Below are 22,253 nucleotides of genomic sequence, written 5' to 3' on the forward strand. Positions count from 1 at the left end.
TCTCTTCACCCCGAGTCATTCCTGAACCATCCCTTTTTGTCAGGTGAACTATGACGGGGAACTGCGCAAGCACCCCCAGCTTGAGGCTGATCTGTCGGCAGTGAGAGAGCTATACGGGCCGCATGCAGTTTCTCTCAGGTAAATCAGTACCTCTCGTGAATAAAAATTAAAATGACTTGGTAAGTCATTGGGATTTTTCTGTTGAGTTATTTAAGTGGAAATATTCTTGGGCTTAGTTATATTTGAAATTTCTTAAGACATCCTGCTGTGTTTCTACTTATACAAAATGGACTATCTGTAGCTGTATGGATTTTTTTGGTTTTGTTTTTGGTACATGTGGTTTAAGAGTACATTGGTGCATTAAAGAAATTAGTTATTTTGGAGAGTTACTTTGATAAAATATCAGTCTTAAATAGCGTCCTAATCAATTCCTTTAATAGACTTGGCCAGCTGGCCCATGCAGTCCAGTCATAAATCAAGGGCACATCATGTGAACAATAAAAGTAAATAATGCATAACCACTGGTGTCCAGATCACATTGTGATGTGATCTGACCCCAAAAAAAGAAAGGGGGAGAAAAAAAAGGACATAAGTTTGCAGTGTTTGTTTAAATGATAATATATTTTATCTTGCAGTTACTTCATATATAATTTGGTGATAAATTTAAAGACCATTATTTATCACTTTTAATTATTCAGAAGACTTCAGTATCCTTACCTACCATCTTCTCTCCCTCATTTAAAAAAGAAACTCTTTCCTGTCACTATCCTAGTTTCCCTCCACGACTCAGATCTGATTATTTAAGATTCTTCTTCTTTGCCTGATGGGCAGCCTCCAAGTTGCCATGGAATTTCAGACTCCGATCCCAGCCTGATCTCGGTTCCCGCTTTATCCACCCAAACCACCCAAGCCCGTTCTCCAGACGTGCTCTGTTCCCTCTTGACTTGCGGCGTTTGCATGAGCTGTTTTCTCACCAGCGAGTGCTTCATTCTTATTCAAGCCACAATCCAAAGGCCAGCTTCTCTGGAGCCTCCTTTGAGTTTCCAATGCCGATTAGTCGGTCTGCCCTTCACATTTGGCTTTCACCTCATTTATTATGCTTCTCAACTTCTTGTGTCTTGTCATTATTGGTTTACTTCTCCCCCTCTAGACCCTAAATTCTGTGCATGCAGGGACAGTGCGCTATTTTGTTGGTTTGTTTTATTTTGTTTTGTTTTTGTTTTTTTAATCATGCTTATATTTTGTTACTTAATATAGCACAGGGAATATATGAAATATGGGCTGATGGATTCTTGATTGTTTGTATGGCATCCATGAAAGATGTTTACATTATCGGTTACTTTCTCTTCCATGGACATATCTAGATTTTGAGAGAGCCAACAAATAATTTAAGCTGGGAAGTACAACAGAACTACAATTGATAATTGTCAAGTGTTTCATTTTAACTTCAGAAACAAACTCACCACCACCTACAGCCTCAGTAAACTGGGGTTATATACATCCATCCTGTCTCTCCCACTCATGGAGGTCTGGTCGGCTGCAGTGGACTGAGAGTGATTGGGATTATGCTTGGAAAAACAAATATTTGCAAATTTCAAGGTTTTAGCAAATTAGCTGCAATTATTTCTCAGTTGATCTCTACTGTGGCTCCAGGGTAAGGAATATGAATAGTTAGTAAGGGTGTTAGAATGAATAAATGAAGAAGGCAGTTAGGGATTTATCCATAAGTGGTTCAAAACAAGGATTAATTTTTTAACTTGAGTCGAAATTTGCTTGACTGCTTAAAACTTTGATCGCAGTAATTTAATCCCCTCCCCCACTAAAAAAAAAGAAGTCTGGGATAGAGTTAATCATACAATACAACATATAGTTCAGCTTCTTTTCATTTGAGGTACCTATCATTTTAGGGTATTGCCTTAACGCATGTTGATTGCCTTTATACAAAGTTAAGGAACTATCTTGAACACACATTTCCATGCTAAGCTCTAATTACACTGTCATATATATATGTATATATATATATATATATGGAATATTTTTTGTTTCTTCAGCAAGAATTTAAGTACCAGTGATCATCTCTGTTAGTATTTTCCATTATTAATAAAATTATTGATAACTTACCAACTCTTGAAATTAGATAAATATTTGGAATTTCATTCAAATGAAATATTGAAAGTCATAAATGGCTTTGATTTTTTTTTCTCCTTCCCTATTTCACTTATAAGTTTTGATTCAATTTAAATCTCTATTAACATAAGCCATGTTCTTACCTGCTGTAGATTTTCTATAGCTGTAATTTTCTATAGCTATCGAGAATGTTTCCAGAATAAATAACCTCCCAGAGGCCTCATGGTATAAAGTATGAACCACAGCAGGACTAGTCTGATTTACTTGAAATAAATATGAATGAATTTACTGTCTAGTATCGACTACTGAGGCTTGGGGACATGGCAAGAGTAGTAGTTAGGCATAAGGTCTTGGAACCTTCTTCCTTGCAAAGTTCTAAGCCTGCTGAAAACAGACTGTTCTAATTAGCTGTTCTTTTACTTAATTGAGGTTTATAAGAACTTAATGGAGTTTGAAGAACAAAAGTACCTCAATATGCATAATAGGCTATTTGGCGTCATTTTTTTTTTTTTAATGTGACGTATTTAATGAGAAAGGCAGCTAACCACATCTAAGTTCTCTGTAAGAGATGAAAAGAACTGGCATTGCCTCACTTGAGGCAAAAACCTCTTAAAGTAGGTTGAAAGAGGAGATAGAAACAGGGACTAATGACCAGTTCATTACTGAAGTAGGTAATTTCAGCTCTATGTGGCCATAGCATTCAAAAGCAGGATCCTGGCTGTGTTGAACCATACTTATAAACACTGATGACAGTTCCAGTTCATAGGCTCTTGTATTGGAAGTGAGTTAGATTTCTGGAGAAACACGATAAACCATCAGTTTATTAGACTGAGTGAACATGTCTCATCTTGAATCATGCAGCAAAATGAGGATGTTTGATGTTTTTCATTATACATTTTCTCCTCTAGTCATGTATTTAAAAAAAATTTGATCAGTGCCATCGGAAAACAATTTGAGGTTAATGTTTTTAGAAAGGTGTGGGGAATTACAAGTCACAAAATTCTCACGTGGTCAGGAATGAAATGATTCTGACAATTTGCTTGTGGTGTTTCACACGTCTAACCCATATGAAATAACCTTTGCTTTATGATCATACCATCTTCTGTTTTAAAAGTCGAAGCCATATGAGTAATATTCTAGCCTTTTTATGATGACTAATGCTTAATGAAGGTTAGAAGATTGCAAGATTGTGACTCTTCTGCATTTTTAAAAAAGATTTTATTTATTTGAGAGAGAGAGGGTGCAAGAGAGAGAGCACAAATGGGGGGAGGGACAGAGGGCGAGGGAGAAGCCGACTCCCTGCTCAGCGTGGGGGCTTGATTCTCAGACTCTGGGATCATGACCTGAGTTGAAGGCAGACACTTAACCGCTTAACTGACTGAGCCACACAGGCGCCCCATCTTCTGCATTTTGATCACCTTTTGTGGATGGACAATTGTAATAGGGCCTTTTGGAGTTGATGTTCTGGAGGACAGGGCATACTGGGGAGTTTTTAAGGTTGAGGAGGTTGTGCTACTATATTCAGGCTCACATACTTCCTTGAGAGAGGGAGGAAGGGAGGGCGGGAAGGAGGGAGGGAGGGAAAGAGAGCAAGAAAGAGAAAGGAGAGGGGAGGGGAGGGGAAGGAGAGAAAAGCCACAAAAATCTGTATGAACCACTTATTCTGGGTTTCTGCATTTCCATTTGTAGTGACCGGTAGGATTACTTACAGATCTTCTGGTTCCTGTCCTCTGGTATTAACCTGTCTGGTAATTAGACAGCTAATTTTGTCCAGTGAAATGTGAATGTGGGTACTAGTGCAGGAGTTCCCGTTTCCCCCAGGCTCCCATCACTATGGGCTCCTGAGTGACCCCAGTGAGGAGTAACTCCCCTCCAGCCCTCCAAGTCCATAGGGAACATGTAGCGTTCATGATGTATAAATCCTTTTTTTGTGTTAAACCATTGAGAGCTGAAGAGGTCTGTTACTAAAGCATATCTTAACCTACGTTGAAGACGTCATTCATCAAAAGATTTGCCGTTGGATATTTGTAGTGTCCTTTCCAGCTATTGGTACTCCCACTCCTGCTTCTGGAGCCTCCAGAAAAAAGGTCTGACTGAAAACCAGGGGAAAGTGACGACAGGAAGCACCTAGAAGAAACAAAGGGGGGAGTATTTTCCTAAAACACTGGCCCGTAATCTAGTTGAAAGCTTCAGAATGTCAGGTCCCAGACAGTCACCCCTATTCCCAGTGCCTGTACTTTCTTCAAGTAAAACCAAGGATTTTTCAGCGGGGGAGGAAGGGTTGTAGAAACTGTATCTCTTATACACTGTCATTTTGTATCGCCTTCTTTTTTTATCTGGACCTAGTTTTTACATTCTTCTCAGTCTTGTTGCCTTTTAGAGAAACTTCAGAGCACTTTGGATACAGTCTTGCAAATGCTTTAATCTACCAAGATTTCTTTCTGACTATTGAGTTTGCATATTTCTTGGCCCATTCACAAACATCTCTCCCACACTGAGCAAAAAACACACATTGAGTAGGCATGCAGAGAGAGACAGGGAACGCTTGTTGAGTTTCAGATGTCATAGAAGGTGTTATGTTTCCTCACAGAATCTATTTCTTCTTAAAATGTAACTGACCAGTCACTGAATGCAAGAAATAACTGAATAGTAATGATTTTAGTTCCCGAGAACCTGTGATAGAATTTCATGTAAGTGTGTATATGTATAATTTCCTTGACAGCTAATAAGGGAAGGCTAGATATCTAATAATATTTTTATAACCAGTGCAATCACTGCTAATTCTGATCAGGTAGTGTTATAAAACATCACAACAGTATAATGAATAAGCTGTAGTTTTATAGAGAAAGGAGGACCAGGAGAGATGGTCTAACATTTACTATATTGTGAGTATGGATGTTGTGTCTCATTAATGATGATGTTATCTTGATTAGTTCCATTAAAAATTAGGAGAAGAAATTGCCAAGAATTCTAACACATAGTGCCCTCAAAAATACATGTTCATAGAAAAATACATTTCGTACATATGTTCTTAAATGAACTAGGTCATATGTAAATATCCAAAATCAAATGGCCAGATTTCAAGATATGTTGATTGAAAGAGTAGCTCAGATGTCTGGGGAAAAAAAAAATTGTGAAGCAGTCCTTTCTCAGTTCCAGGGTGTAACAACTACATCAGATCATTTCTGTGTTGTTCTCCTTATCTTAAAAAAGTATTCAGGTTCAATTTGATGTGATCTTTTCACAGTGAATAAATATAGGCAGTGCATGAAATTATTTTGAGTTATTATAAACCCAATACAGCATTCAGGACACAATCAGATATCTGGCTTCACAATTCAAGTTGCATTCATATTTCAGGCTTTTGACTTGATTCTGCATTTGCTATTCATGAGATCCAGGGCAACTGAAAGTTATTCAGATATAGAAGCAATCCTGATGACTGGGTCGCTGCATCTGGACAAACTGTAATCACGCTTTGTAATCTCGCAGTGGGAAATCTGAAATTACTGGCATTATATAAAAAGGGCATCACAACGGAAATTGGTTTGCATATACGCAGTGCTGTTGTGAATTCTTTGAAGTGTGGCATAAAAACAAAAAGTGTAACTATTTACAGATCTACACCTGCAGAATCCAGTTAATTGCAAATCTTTAATGCCTCTGCCTCTTCAAAATTCTGTATTTGTGTTCTGTCTTTGTGCTCTGCTGTGGCAGGGAAGAGCACTTATAATTTTGTTGTTGTTGAAATAAATTGATAGTGTTAGAAATTAGGAAGATACTAACCACAAGAATGTTGAAGAAATCATATAAAGAATACTTAAAGATACACATATTAAATGTTTTAAAAGAATACATGTCACTTTCTGATCATAACTTTATGATAAATTCTGTTGAAGTGGTCTGGAAAACTCTGAAGAAAACAGCTGTGGGTAAGGTTCTTACTGATTTCTCTTGTCTCTGATTCCCTTCTTTCAGCCTCTAATTGCACCAGTCTTGCCACTGTAACTAAATTCAAACAAAAGTTATTCTCCCTTGGGAAACTGGCAGTGACCCGAGCAAATGAACGCCTGGTGATGATGGGGATGTGGAAAGTGGTCGCTGTGATAAGCTGACTGGTGCGATTAGAAATGGTCATAACCTTTTAAAATAGTAATTAAATGACATATATCAAGACTCCCAAATATAGTTATATTATTTATTTCATGCAGTAATTTTAGAAATGATTCTGTGAGAAGACAGATGCACATAGATTTTTATCCAGAGGCCTTTTTATCAATATTTACAGTGTAAAAAAAAAAAAATCAATAGCAGCCTCATAATTTTAACATTATCTTATTATAGAATTGTATTTATACAAATACAACCATTTAATTCTATGATTTTGAAGAATATTTCATAATATAGAAAAATACTTATTTTAGAAGAAGTGAAAGAGCAGGACAGATTTTTATATACCATATAAAAATATGGAATGAGATATAAGCGAAGATAATATCTGAGTGGTAGTATTATAAGTTGCTTTTGTGTGTTTTTCTGACATTTTATAAAATGAGCTTGTATTACCGTAGTAATCAGAAAAAGTAGATACGTTTAAAAAATTTTTTTTAAATTTTACTTATTTATGTGACACAGAGAGAGACAGCGAGAGAGGGAACACAAGCAAGCGGAGAGGTAGAGAGAGAGAAGCAGGCTTCCCGCCGAGCAGGGAGCCCGATGCGGGGCTCGATCCCAGGACTCGGATCATGACCTGAGCCGAAGGCAGATGCTTAACCGACTGAGCCACCCAGGCGCCCCAGAAAACACATACATTTTATATAAAATAGGTTTTACCCACAATCTACAGTTAATAAATAAGTACTTTTTTTAAAAAAAGTTTTGGTTTTTCTATTTCTATTTTATTTAAAAAGGGAATTTCAGTTTCCATGCATTTTTGGTAATCTACTTGCTCCAAATAGTATATTTTGGAACATAACCCTCTGGATAGTAAATATTTTTATATCAACTTCTTTAGTAATGGGTAAAAAATTTTTCTATTGTACCAGTGTGCTATACTTTAAGTATTTCCTTATTATTTAATATTTGTTTCTGTCCCCAGTTTCTACACTCACAAACATCCTTCTGGGCAGAGGTTTACACATACTTGTTACAGTTTTCACCCCACTTAAATGTCTATTGAACATCATTAATAATTGATCCTCATCATTACATTTAGTGGTTCTTTCTTTTAATTTGCCAACACAAAAGATGTTTGGCTTTTATATTTATGAATAAATTGCTGATGTTTAAGATTGGCAAATTATGACCACTGGGTCGTGGGGCCCATTTTTGAACAGCCTGAGAGATACAGATAGTGTTTGCTTTTTTAAAAGGGTTTAAAGAAAAACAAAAACCAAGAGGAATATGTGACAGAGACCAGAAAAGGCCTGAAAAGGCTAAAATACTTACTATCTTGACCTTTACAGGAAAAGCTTGTTGACCCCTGAACCAGAGGCATAAAAGATATGGTTTATTTGCTTGGTCCTTATTCTTGGCATGGTGTCTGTATAATTTCATAAATAAATTGGCATATTTTTGTATCTAAATTTGCATATCATATCATGTCTAAATTTGCATAAGGTTACAAGTGTTCTTATCCTTTATGAATAACACAGATTTTTTTATTATGTTATGTTAATCACCATACATTACATCATTAGTTTTTGAGTAGTGTTCCATGATTCATTGTTTGCGTATAACACCCAGTGCTCCATTCAATACGTGCCCTCCTTAATACCCAATCACAGGGCTAACCCATCCACCCACCCCCCTGGCCCTCTAGAACCCTCAGTTTGTTTCTCAGAGTCCATAGTCTCTCATGGTTCGTCTCCCCTCCGATTTCCCCTCCATGCAGTGTTTTTAAAAAGTCAATTACTATGTGAATAATTTTTATCCCTTTTCTTTTTTATGTAATCTAAAAATATTATCATCAAAGAATAAAAAATACAATTTCATAAATAGTGAAAATGTGGTCAGTGGTTTGATATATATATATATTTTTAATTTTTTAATTTTTTTTTTTAAAGATTTTTATCTATTCATTTGAGAGAGAGAGGGAGAGTGCACGTTCAGAGGGGTGGGGCAGAGGAGAGGGACAGGCTGAGCAGGGAGCCCTGTTTTGATATATTTTTAAGGGGTTGATGGAGAAAGCACAGAGGCTGAGTTCTTATATTCTTTTTTTTTTTTTTTTTTAAGATTTTATTTATTTGAGAGAGAGGGAGAGTGAGAGGGAGAGTGAGAGGGAGAAGCAGACTCCCTGCCGAGCAGGGAACCCGATGCAGGGCTCGATCCCAGGACCCTGGGATCATGACCCGAGCTGAAGGCAGACGCTTAACCGACTGAGCCACCCAGGTGCCCTGAGTTCTTATATTCTAAATGCTGCTTTTTGTGTGTCATAGACATTAAAAATCAAAAAACCCCTTCGATTCCTTCATTCATCAAATTACGTAAAACCATTTGATCATTAGAAGTGTCTTCTCTGAACCCTAGACAAGTGCCACAGTTTTGTGTTATATTAACCTTACTTGAATAGGAAATACACAGAAATTATCATTGAGTACTATGTGCCAGATAATATCCCACAAATGGTTTTGAAATTGAACATGAATTCAATGCCTGACTTCCCCACTGACTTATCGACTCTTTGGCATCTGATTTCAATTCTCTAAAGCTCAGTTTCCTTGTTTGCAAATGAGGGTAGTAATGGTATCCTCGTCAGAAGGCTATGATGAGGACCCTGCAAAGTGATAGTTTATTGAATAGTGAACCGATTAATCACCTGTGTAAATAAATAGGATGTGTGTGTTTAAATCTTGGCTCTGCTGCAGAGTGATGATGGGTAAGTTACTTTATTACTCTGAGCCTCAGTTAATGCGTATATAAATTAAAGGTGGTGGTGGTACCTACCATGCACCGTGATCACACGTATGTAAAATTCTTAGAATAATTTCTGGCACATGAGTGCTTAATAAATACTGGCAGCTAACTTTTATCATTTCAGTTATCTGTATAATTTTAATTCTCATCCTATATAGCATTTGTAACTTCATACTTTTATAAAAATATAAATACAGATTTATGTATATAGAGAATCTGGGGAAACTATTGTTTTTATGTTCTTTCATGTATGCTGGTTTACGGCTCTACATGGGCTGGAGAAAGGTTGGTGTTTAGAACGTCTTCGTGTGGCACATGGTGTTGTTACTTGTTTTAATTTGGATATATCAGACTTCCAGAGCTGCCTATCAAAACACGATGACATGTAAGCGGCAGAGCCCGTGGATCCAGTCAGAACCAGTGATGTTTAGCATGGAAGGGAAAGTCGTGGGCACATCCTTGTGGCAGTGAATTATTTTCCCACCCTTTCTTCCTGTCAGAAACTCCTTCCTTTGCCCTTTGAGGCAACTCTTCCTCTTCAGAGAGCACAACAAAAACCAAGTGGTTGAATTCGCCACAGAGAACTGGGGATGTTTGAAACTATGAAGCAAACAATTCTTGAATTTATGTATGCAAATGCATGTACGTAAAAATAGAAAGATGTCTAGACGGTATAAATAGTCACAGGAGATGACAATCCAACTACATGGAGTTTGTTAATTCATGTCCCCAGTCACTTCTGAGCGCTCTGTGGAGATCAGTGAGAAGAGTTAGGGATTGAATCTTTGACTTAAATGAGCACACATTATCTTTTAAGGAAAATGGAAAAATAAGTGTTAATCTTTGCTTTCAGGGAATACGGAGCCATTGATGATGTAGATATTGATCTGCATATTGATGTTAGCTTTCTGGATGTAAGTATCAATTTATACAATATGATTGGTACATTCAAAAACGTTTATTTGTATTGTTGGAAAAAATTAAATATTTGCTTCTCATTATTAGTAACAAGCTGATTTTGTTAAAGTGATTATAGAGAAATACAATGACTGGCTGAAGAAACACATTTTATATATGTATATTTTTACATTGGTTCTTTTAATATATTCTGAAATTTATGGGCTCTTAATATAGTACTTCATTATTTCTTAAATTTTCACTTTAATTTTCCTGTGTAGAAGGTAAAAATTAAGAATACTTTGACATTCTTTTCCAAACCCTAGGTCTTGAGGTAATTTGTGAGCCTTATTGATTTATGTATGTATTCAAAATAAATTAAAAAAAGCGTTTCATTTTGGAAAAAAAAATCAAGAACTCTATAAAAGGTGACTAATTCATCTTTTAATATATTTGCACAGGAGGAGATTGCTGTGGCTTGGGAAGTGATTCGAACAGAACCTATAATTGTCCGACTACACTGTTCCCTTACACAGTATTTAAATGGCCCAGGTTAGTTTTATTTCTCTGTTTACTATTTTGAGTATGAATTAGTTGTGCTTTGGGCGTGAAAGGGAGTGTTCATTTGGTAATTCTGAGCATAATTGCAGCTATCTTGATAATGGTATTTAAATATACTTGCATCCTAACAAAGATGGTTTATTGCCAGTATAACTTATGGAAACAGAAACATACAACATTTAGTTGTATAGGTTTCAGGAGTTGACAAGTTGCTGTGAAACAAACAAATAAAACCTAAAAGAGAACTTTGCATATAGTAGAGGCTCAGTAAGTATATTTTGGGTTGCCCTTAGGTTTAATTATTTATGTCTCTGATTCTGGGATTCGATTTTAATGTTTACTTATCCCACCTTTGATTACTGATGAATTTAGCCTAACTATAAATATAACATACTTCTATTTTTAAAAATGGAGATCTTAGTAATATTTTTGTTTTCCACTATCTTGAAGGATGATTTTGCTATATCTCAAGTGATAGCTATTTACAGCAAAGGACATGATTATTAAATCTTGCCAATACTTACTGGATTAAGATATCTTCCCCTACCAGATACACATGCACATGCGTGCATCTGCACGTGCACGCACACACACGCGTGCACGCACACGCACTGTATCTACTCATGTTGCTACAGTTATATACTGCTGAATAACAAACCACCCCAAACTTAGCGGCTAAAAACAGCTTACCATCTCTCACTGTTCTTTGAGCTCAGCTGAGCAGTTCTTGCTTGGAGTCTCCCATGCCTTTGGAAGTCAGGTGGTAGATGGAGCTTATGTCAACTAAAGGCTCTGCTAGGTTGGATGCTCAAGATGCTGGACTTTGAGATATCTTGCAGTTGATGAGTGTGTCATCTTGGAGCTCAGCTGCGGCCCCTTGACTTGACTGTTGACCTTACACGTGGCTTCTTCATGTGGTTCCGGTTTCTTGTAGCATGGTGACTGGGGTCCGAAAGCAAGTGTTACAAGAGACAGGCTGTGGATGCCACCTGGAAAAAGGCACAGTGAATCTTCCGCTGTATTGTATTGTTCAAAGCAGTTGAAAAACCCACCCAGAATCAAGGGATATGGACATAGACAGCACCTCTTGAAGTCAAGGCCGTCTTCACACATCCTTTACTGTGATGTTGGCGCGTTTTTCTTTAGGCATATTAAGGAACTTAACATCTACTATTAGCTTTTACCCAAGAAAGATCCCTGACCCATTCCAAGTTTATGAAATACATAGGAAAATCTTTCATTTTGAAAAAGTTTCTGTTGAGTCACCTCTTTTCTGTTTTTGTATAATGATTTCTACTTAAATAATCAGCTCTTAATATAAACAACATATGATTTAATGCCAGGCAAAGACAACTAGATGTTACATATTTTTATTGTGATTATTTCAAATGTGTAGAAATGTAAGAAAGAAGAAAAAGAATTACTCATAATCCCTCTATAGTGAGAAACCTGTGAATAGTTTGGTGTTTCTCTTTTCTCTGCACACATGGCTCCTTTTCATAAAGTTGACATTGAACTGTATAGTTATACACCTTAATGTTATGTCACGAGACTGTCCTCAAGTCATTAAATATTCTAAAATGGAATAATTTGTAATATCTGCACAGTATTCCAGGTATAAGTATATGTGTTTTTGCTGTTTCCCCAGATACTTTGTTGTATGGTTAAGTTTTTTTCTTTCTTTAGGGATTTGATATGTGACCATTCGATTTTATTCTGTTGGTGGTTAAAAGAAAAAGCAGCTCTTCTGTCTGAACTTTTTTTTTTTTTTTTTAATTATCAGGGTTAGGAACAAAATTGGGTCAGTTCATCTCTACTCACACTACTCCATCTGTGTGAGATGAGAATGTGGCATGCTTTTATGTAATCTTACCACTGTTACTCACTTTTTAAATATAATCTTGAATTTTAGGCAGAGATTATCCTTTTCAACGTCTCTTTAAAGATTTGTTATATTTCCATGGTTTTGTAAATGTTCTAACAATTATATTCTAATTCACGTTTAGATGATTGTATTGTTCAGTACCCCTTCTTCGGTATTACAGCTCATCCATAATTTAGTCCTTCTGTTTTCATTTCTATTAGTTGATTTGCTACCTAATAGTTTGTAAACCAAAGAAACATGAGGATTATGCTTGTTTTTTTCATACTGGAGAATGACTCTCTCATTTTGTGAATGAGACACACTTGACCAACTATAAGTTTATGGGGTTATAATAGTCCCCCGCCCCCCCCCAAAAAAGGTAAAAATACTTGAGAGACTTCTGCTAGTTTGTGTCTGAAGTGTTTTAATTTTGTTCATTTGCAAGACATCTATTTTGGCGTTGCTTGTGTTTTGTTATGTGTACTTATTGGGCTATTTTTTCCCTCTTTTTCCTTAATATTATCTTTTACGTATTTATTTTTCAATTGGTACCCTTTGGTCTTAATTTACCTCAAACAAGTTTTGTGACTAATCCAAGGTTTAGACTGACCTAGTTAGCAGTTCTTTTTGAAAGCATTCATTGCTAAGTTTTGGAAATGTATGAGTAATACTTATTTGAGCTGTAATATTTAATCAGGGCTAATCTGACAAATTATCTGTAGGTGAACAAGAATGATAAGAATTAAAGAAATATACCTCCTTATCCACTTTAATATTAAAGATTATTTTCAATGTATATGAGGAAATATATTTTAAATAAAAAGACATGATTATTCTTATTATGTATTTTTTTCAGCATTGCTGGTGTATAAGTCTAGTTTCTGATCTGAAAGGCAAGGCTGCTTTTAGTTTAATGTGATAAACAACCAACATTATTAAAAATGTTTTTCTGTGCAAATCATCTCATTATTGGCACCTGCACATGTACATGATCAGTGTTAGAATCATTTCCACGTATCTTAAGCAGCCCTCACTTACTGCCTTCCCAACCTACGTTATATGAAAGACAAGGAAAAATCGAATAACTTTCATCTTTTTTAAAACATAAAAATATTTCTCTAGTGCATTCTGTCAAGTTCTTCCTCAGTCTGTTGTCCCTAAAAATGAACCCTCGTGGGGAATTATTTGGTTATTTTAAGGTAACTTTTAAATAAATTTAGGAAGAATAGACATTTTTATATTCACTTTTCCTTTATTCCTTTAAAGGAAGATTTGTTCATTGTTTTTAATTTTATGTATCAGTACCATTCTGTGTTTTTTGGTTTTTTTTCTGCCTGAGGTCAGTAATTTTAGCTAAATTTATTCATGAGTACTTGTTTGCTTACTGGGACTTTTATATTCCAGTTTATTTTCTAACTGATTCTTAGTTATCAGAAAACTATTACTTTTAAAAATTTTTATAAAAATTGAGGTGCCTGGTTTCTTCGTTGGTTAAGTGTCCAACTCTTGATTTTGGCTCAGGTCATGATCTCAGGGTTGTGAGATTGGGCCATGCATCGAGCTCTGTGCTGAGTGTGGAGTCTGCTTAAGATTCTCTCTCTCTCTCTCTCCCTCTACCCCTCCTTCCTGCTGTCTCTCTCTATCTCTCTCTCAAAAAAAAATTATAAAAATTAATCTAAAACATTTTTAGATTTACGGAAAAATTGTAAAGGTAGTACAGTGTCCCCATATACTCTGCATCCAGTTTCACTGGTTATTAACATCTGAATACACTCAAGGCAACTAATAGTAATAATTAATTTCATTAATTTAATAGTAGTATAAGTTTTATCACTTGAATCTTGGAACAGTTTTGAAAGTAACATCTTGTTAGCTCTTTCAGTATATTCTAAAGTTTGGGTCATCCAGATTTTATACTACTAGTTGAGTCAGTGTTTGTAACTTACATTTCTCTAGAAGATTTATCATTTTGGTAAAATATTGATGTTTATTTTCTAGTCATTCATAGTATGAATAAGTTTTGGTCTTTGTATCATTAATTTGTAGGAATAATTTATATATTCTGGGTAAACATTTGTGTCTCTTATCTCTCTTTTCTCTCTCTCTTTCTCTCTGTGTATCTTACATAATTTCTTCCGGTGACAATTTCAGTTCTTCTAGTGCATTTTGGATTTTTCAAAAACCAGGTCCCTTTTGTTTCTCTGCCTCCATCTCCCCAGTCACTTTTCCCACCTACCTGGGAATAGATTGTGTCTTCTTAAATCTTTTAAGAGAGAGCATAGCATGTTCCAATTTTGTCATCTTTTCTTAAAAAAAAAAAAAAATTCTGCTGAGTTTTCAAGATGTTAGGATTTTTCTTATTCATTTTTGAATTTCTGTAGCCCTGGGTTTGGGATAGGAGGGATTCGAGTGATGTCCACTCTGTTCCTCAGTCTGTATCTAAGGATTAGCATGCTTTTGGAAAAGGAACTGATTGATGATACTAACAACAGTTTTCTTTGATCAGTGGAGTGTTTGTGTCCCAGAGTAACTGCCAACACGGGGGGTGAGGAAATTGGGGATACCAGTTTGGTTCCAATGTGGAGCACGTGTGATCTGAGAACGTCCTGTTAACAAAGACAGTTCACCACCTCCACTGATCCAGAACACAGTATCTCTTGCCAATTACTTTAATAAGTTCCTGAGTGATTTTTCCTACTTCTACCCTTGTTTTCTAATGACCAAGAATGATCTCCAAAATCTCTATATATAAACCATAAATAGCAATGTATAAGACTGTGTATATGCTATTTTTAAATATGTATGTGTGTATAAATATTTCTTACATACTATATAATATGTAAATGTATAATATATTTATGTCTGTGTACATATTAGAGTGTATCATATATATTACTTTTCAGTCTTTTTCCTGGCTGTTGGTTAAGTTTCAGCTCAACGTATTGACTGATTATTTTTTCCTTTGCAGTGCCCACTGTTGATGTCTTTCAGATTTCTACAAAAGAGCGATTTGGATTGGGACATCAGCTGAAAAAGTAAGTTTCCCAAGAATAAAAAAATAAATTTCTTTGAAAGAGAGCTGAGTTCTCATTTTGCTCACTCCCCTCCCCCTCTTCTTATTAAATAAGAGCTCTTTGAAGTGAGCACCTCAGGAGAGGAACTCATCCGATGCCAAGAGCTGCATCAATAATTTAGCTGGCAGAGCTCACCTCTCGAAGCAGCCACAGTCCTTCTGTTTGCCCGCCCGGGTCCACTCTCCTCCCTCCAACACCTGCCCTCACCTGTGGAGGTTGATCTGTGTGGGTGCAGGTTCTCATGTGTTGCTGTGTCTCGAATGTGACCAACAGAGGAGGAAGCAGTATAAAAAAGGAGTATTTATTGCCTTTGGTTTCCACTCTAAGAGGTTACCTTGAGTTGACTAGCCCTTCAAGTGAAGCTTTCTTCTCTGCTCTAGGCCACAGCCTATCCATGACTCTCTTACTGGGTTCCGTTACACGTTCCCTCTGCCTGTTCCTTGGGGCCTAGAGGTGGTAACAGTTGGCAGCCACTGCCTTGTGCTTGGCTCCTATACTTACACTCTTGAAATGATCATTCTTTTTTTTTTTTTTATATGACAGAGAGAGACACAGCGAGAGAGGGAACACAAGCAGGGGGAGTGGAGGAGGGAGAAGCAGGCTTCCTGCCGAGCAGGGAGCCCGATGCGGGGCTCGATCCCAGGACCCTAGGATCATGACCTAAGCCGAAGGCAGATGCTTAACCATCTGAGCCACCCAGGCGCCCCTGATCATTCCTTTTTTAAATAAACCCTTTATTTCCTCTTCGGACCTTGACTAATGCAATGAATGAATTTATATTTTATGAACATAAAATTATCCCAGTCAAAATGACTTTTAAAACATGATAGCATATAGTCAAAATATAAATTTAATAAATCCTATGCTATATATCAGCTATAAGAATTTGTATTACTGGGACGCCTGGGTGGCTCAGTCGGTTAAGCATCTGCCTTCGGCTCAGGTCGTGATACCGGGGTCCTGGGATTGAGTTCCGCATAAAGCTCCCTGCTCAGTGGGGAGCCTGCTTCTCCCTCTGCCTCTGCCCCCCCCCCACTTGTGCTCGCTCTCTCTGTCTCACAAATAAATAAATAAAATCTTAAAAAAAAAAAGAATTTGTATTACTGGAGAATTTCCGAAGGATTATTTATTCTTCTGAATATGCAAATTTTACTTCAACTTAAATTTACCATTAGATTATTATATATTTAAACACGTGGTTTGCATCCTCAACGATGATTCAGTTCATGTGTTCACCTGTATTTTAATGAATTTTAATTGGGCATCAGACATCAGCCTTTATTGAGCAATGTTCTAAGAGAAAGTACTTTGAAACTTTTTATTTCATTTACTAAATAGAGATTTATTGTGGTCATTTTACTTGAGATTGTGGATGTAAGAGGAAGCTTGTGTGTGTGTTATCAAGGGTTGTACATATTATGGAGCTCTAGAATTGTCTTAAAGTTTTTATGACTTGACATTGCTCAGATATGAGTTATGTGTGGATCACATTTGAAAGGAAATTAAGATAAAGGGAGTATTCTTGCAAATTCCCAATGTTGCGTTTAAATGTGAACATATAAAAATTAGATAATAAACCCTTAGTGTTTCAAATTGCACATCTCTAAAACTAAATTCAATTTACAACATATGTTTAGCACATTATATAATGCAGTGTGGTTTCCTTATAAGCACTTAAAGGAGCAATTTTCTCATTTTTCTGTACTAGGATTAGGTGTGCTTTTCCATTGGAATTGGTTTTTTTGTGTGTGTGTGTTGTTTTGTTTTTTAAATATTTTATTTATTTATTTGAGAGAGAGAGGGAGAGAGAGAGAGCCTGAGCAGAGTGAGGGGCAGAGAGAGAAGCAGACTCCCCGCTGAGGCGGGAGCCCAACCTGGGGCTTAATCCTGGGACCCAGGGATCATGACCTGAGCCAAAAGCAGATGCTTAACTGACTGAGCCACCCAGGTGCCAATGTTTTTTTTTTTTTTTTTTTTTTTTTATGTTATGTTAATCACCATACATTACATCATTAGTTTTTGATGTAGTGTTCCATAATTCATTGTTTGCATATAACACCCAGTGCTCCATTCAATACATGCCCTCCTTAATACCCATCACCAGGCTAACCCATTCCCCCACCCCCTCCAATCTAGAACCCTCAGTTTGTTTCTCAGAGTCCATAGTCTCTAATGGTTCGTCTCCCCCTCCGATTCCACCCCTTCATTTTTCCCTTCCTACTATCTTCTTCTTTTTTTTTTTAACATATAATGTATTATTTGTTTCAGAGGTACAGGTCTATGATTCATCAGTCTTACATAATTCACAGCGCTCACCATAGCACATACCCTCCCTAATGTCCATCACCCAGCCACCCCATCCCACCCACCCCCCACCACTCCACCAACCCTCAGTTTGTTTCCTGAGATTAAGAATTCCTCATATCAATGAGGTCATATGATACATGTCTTTCTCTGATTGACTTATTTCACTCAGCGTAATACCCTCTAGTTTAATTGGATTTTGTTTTCTGTGTTGAGCTAATGTCTTACAGGTCTTGGAGCTAAGCATGGAGCCTGCCTCTATGTTATGCCATCCAAGTTGATTACCACCATACCTTGGCACATCTTTTATTTTTTTCCCCCTCCTGTGATGTTTTCTCCCCTCACACAATTTTCCTTGATTTTAAATTTTTTTTCTAATTTAATAACTTGATTTTTTTAAGAGCAGTTTAAGGTTCACAGCAAAACAGAACAAGATACAGAGATTTTCCATATACTTCCTGTCCCCACATATGCGTAGGCTTCCTGTTATCAACATCTCCTACCAGAATGGTACATTTGTTAGAATTGATGAATGTACATTGACACCTATCATCCAAAGCCCATAGTTTTTACTTTAGGTACTTTTGTTAGCCACTTAACCCGTTTTTAAAAAAGTGAAGTGAAGTTGATCCAAAGGAGGGAAGAATTATAAAAACAGAGACATCTTGGAATATATGACTTTCTGCCTTTTAATTAAAGATGTCTGAGTTACATTGTTTGGGCTCAGAAAAAGAAATGATGTGTATAATTCCAACTCTGAGAAATTAAGGAAAGCTGTGTTCTGTAGTCATTATTTAATCACTTTGTAGAATATGTCACATTTTATTAATATTTCCATCTAAATGTTTAACATTTTAAAAAGGTTAATTACTTCTATGGATAAATTTTAGTTCTGTGGACAGTTTAGTATATGGGCTAGAACTTTTTCGTAACAATTCCTATTAATTTTTAATCTAATTTACTTTTCCTTAATTATAAATAACTGGGTTTGCATGTGATCCTCTCTAGTCTAAAATAACATGATTTCCAAAAATCTGATCTCATCCTCACAATAAGTCATAAGAGGAAACTGAAATATAAAGAGGTTATTTTCCAGAAACAGATAGTAAGTTAGGAAGGCAGACTGAAAATCTAGGCCTTTTGTTATTATTGCTCTGGTTTGTTTTCAGCAAATAAACACTCATTAAACTTTGTCTGTGATTCTTTATCTGGTGTGTTCCTGGCAGCTAGACGGGCTTAATAATCTTTATCTGGTGTGTTCCTGGCAACTAGACGGGCTTAATAACGATTACAGGCGCAAATGCATACGCAGTGCTTATTGTATGTGAAGCACTGTTCTAAGTGCTTTACCTACATTAGCTCACTTGATCTTGGCCACAATGCTATCCAGCATGTACCATTACTATCCACATTTCCTGGATGATGAAACCGAGACCCAGAGAGATTAGGCAAGGTGCTAAGGTCACAGTGAGGAAGTAATAGAGCCAGAATCTGACCCCAGATCAATACTTTTGACCCATCCACCAATCTGCTTCTCATATAATTGTAGGTATCCTTTTGTTTTAGGTAAGACTTGGGATATGTTTTTGACACTGAATGAATATTGGGAGAACATGAAGGCATTAAAAGAGCCTGAAAGAAAAAATAAATACTGACCCAAAACAGTAGTGGGTCAACAGTGTAGTGATCAGCCTCATATAGAGTATCTATCATTCCAAAGCTAAACATGGCACAGACCATGGAAATACTTTTTTTTTTTAATTTTTTTTTTTTAGGATTTTATTTATTTGCGAGAGAGACAATGGGAGACAGAGAGCATGAGAGGGAGGAGGGTCAGAGGGAGAAGCAGACCCCCTGCCGAGCAGGGAGCCCGATGCGGGACTCGATCCCGGGACTCCAGGATCATGACCTGAGCCGAAGGCAGTCGCTTAACCAACTGAGCCACCCAGGCGCCCCCATGGAAATACTCTTAAACTATATATGACTTGATGCTGAATTTGCATTGATCAACCTTAAGTTGTTTTTAAAAGGAAAAAAAGCCTCGTAAATCTCCAGTTTTGCCTTAAATACATACAAACATAAAATTAGATATAAATGCTTCATCTGTTGAGTTTGCATTTATAAAACAAAATTCAATTTATAACTGCAGTGTGAAACACTCAAATTTTAATTGTAAAATTAGTACATTAATTTGATTTGATGCATGATGCTGTTTTGCTGAAGCTGTTAGACCACCGCAGGTTAAATATAGTGCTGGCTCCTTGAGTGCATATTCCTTTTGAAATCAGCATGAGGAAAATCATAGCGTTGCCCACATATACTCCCTTTTCTCTGTTTGAACTACCTTGGGACCTTTGTTGATGCAGCTGCGTTGTGTAATAGACCTTTGAAGTCTTTTTTCAACTAATGGCAGTTGTACCAGCATAATAGTAAAACACAAACACCGGTGTGAGCACTAAAATCTCTTGGTGGCTCTCCATTATCAAGAGGTGTTCGTTACACCACATGTGCTCATCTGTATATTTCACATTACGGTCGACATTAAACACAACCTTAACTTTCTTACAGGACAGTTAACTCCCACCTTTTGAATCCAAGAACATCTAGGGGTGTGGGTGCCCAAGTTTAAGAATTACTGGTTTCAGATGCTGAGGTCACACTTTGGAATGCTAATGTAGTATGAAAGTTGGAACAACTTTAGCTATTGACTTGTTTTTTTGTTGTTTTTCAATTAGTCTATCAAGAATTAGAAAAGCATTTGTTAGGTTTCTTAGGGAATGGTGCATAGGAATGGCAATTTTTTTTTTTTTAATTTTATTTATCTATTTGACAGAGAGAAACGCAGCGAGAGAGGGAACACAAGCAGGGGGAGTGGGAGAGGGAGAAGCAGGCTTCCCGCCAAGCAGGGAGCCCAATGCGGGGCTCCATCCCGGGACCCTGGGATCATGACCCGAGCCGAAGGCAGACGCTCAACAACCGAGCCACCCAGGCGCTCCAGGAATAGCAATTTTTTATAGGAGGAAAAGAATCTGAATCTGCTTGGTACAAAGGGTGGTGTCGCTTGGGATTGCAGGTTAGGTATAGGGACAAATGAAAACCCTAATATTACTGTTCCATTTAAGTCATGCTGAAATCTTGGGTGAAAAAAAAAAATCTTCAAAAATAAAATGTTAAATAAAAAAAAAATTTCCATTGGCCTGAGTTTTAAGGTGAATTTACTGCAAATTTGGAATCCTGCATCATAGACTGCAGTTTTATCCCCTTCTTCCTCACTACCTCTGTAGCTAAAAAGGCCCCAAAATATTCCATAAATGACTGTTTCTTCTGAACTCAACTAAGCTTGCTGACTAAAGGCCAGGGGTGGTAAGTCTGAGGTTGTACTTTGTGGTGATCGATGTTAATTTGATAGAAACTGAGGATCTTGAGAAATTAATAATGGTCTCAGTGCTAAGAGTCACACCTGTTGGAGTAGCATATGTTAACATAGGTCATTCCATATTGGATAGCATAGGTGTTGCAGTTTTGCCATTTATTACCAGGCTAAATTGGGATGATTTCAGTCTTTAACCTTACTTAGCCTTATTTGTAAAATGTGTAGAGTAATAGTTACTATTCTCTGGGGGTGTTGAGAGTTAAAAGAAAAAAAGATCTGTTATATAAATTACTCTTTGGTATATTATAAATGGTAAATATTGGTACCAGTGTTTTGTGTTTTGTGGGGTGTTTTTTTTTTTTTTTTTTTGCTCCAAAAGCAATCTGTGTTAGAAATAACTGAGAAGAACACGAAAAGCAGGCAATGCTGAATTGACTTTTGAAAGAAAATCAGAATATTTTAATTTATTGTATACATAAAGTTTAACTGTAAAATTTCACATCTACTTGAGTCTCAGCCTTAACAGACCCTCTGCCATTGCCATTTGAAAGGTGGGATCTGAGAAGTTGTCACAGTCAGGGACCCTTCTCAGAAAACAATACTGTGTCCAAGTCCACAGCTGATGTTCCAGGATTCTTTGCCATGAAGCAGTGATGAGCCGTGGTCTTGACTTAGAAAATACTGAGATCAGGAGTTGCCAAATTCCTGTTTTATGATAGTAACTAAAAGCTTTTAGAGACACACAGTTTTTTTATATTTTATATATTTTTTTAAGATTTATTTATTATTTTAGAGAGAGTTTGCACGTGCATGTGTAGGCAGGGTCTCGAGAGGCAGAGGGAGAGGGAGAGAGAGAACCTCAAGCCGACTCTGTTCTCCCACGCCGGGCTCGATCTTATGACCCTGAATTCATGACCTGAGCTGAAACTACGAGTTGGTCACTTAACTGACTGAGCCACCCAGGCACCCCAAGACACACAGTTTTGTTTAAAAAACCAGTGTATTTAAAAGTGAATGGGCTAGGGGCACCTGGGTGGCTCAGTTGTTAAGCGTCTGCCTTCAGCTCAGGTCATGATCCCAGAGTCCTGGGATTGAGCCCCGCATAGGGCTCCCTACTCAGCGGGAAGCCTGCTTCTCC

At 36.9% G+C, this 22,253-nt stretch overlaps 1 protein-coding gene across 1 annotated transcript in view; it reads left to right on the forward strand.

Annotated features, from left to right (window-relative positions):
• The window catches only part of LOC118006639 (protein mono-ADP-ribosyltransferase PARP8-like), a 171,639-nt gene that overhangs the window by 101,526 nt on the left and 47,860 nt on the right, over positions 1 to 22,253 (forward strand). Inside the window, exons 7-10 of the mRNA XM_034999359.1 lie at positions 44 to 138; positions 9,896 to 9,956; positions 10,401 to 10,491; positions 15,333 to 15,399. Coding sequence (XP_034855250.1) covers positions 44 to 138; positions 9,896 to 9,956; positions 10,401 to 10,491; positions 15,333 to 15,399 — 314 coding nt within the window. The remainder of the gene's footprint in view (positions 1 to 43; positions 139 to 9,895; positions 9,957 to 10,400; positions 10,492 to 15,332; positions 15,400 to 22,253) is intronic.

This window comes from Mirounga leonina, unplaced genomic scaffold (genome assembly GCF_011800145.1).
Source record: "Mirounga leonina isolate KUSES-001 unplaced genomic scaffold, KU_Mleo_1.0 Mir_98, whole genome shotgun sequence".
NCBI lineage: Eukaryota > Metazoa > Chordata > Mammalia > Carnivora > Phocidae > Mirounga > Mirounga leonina.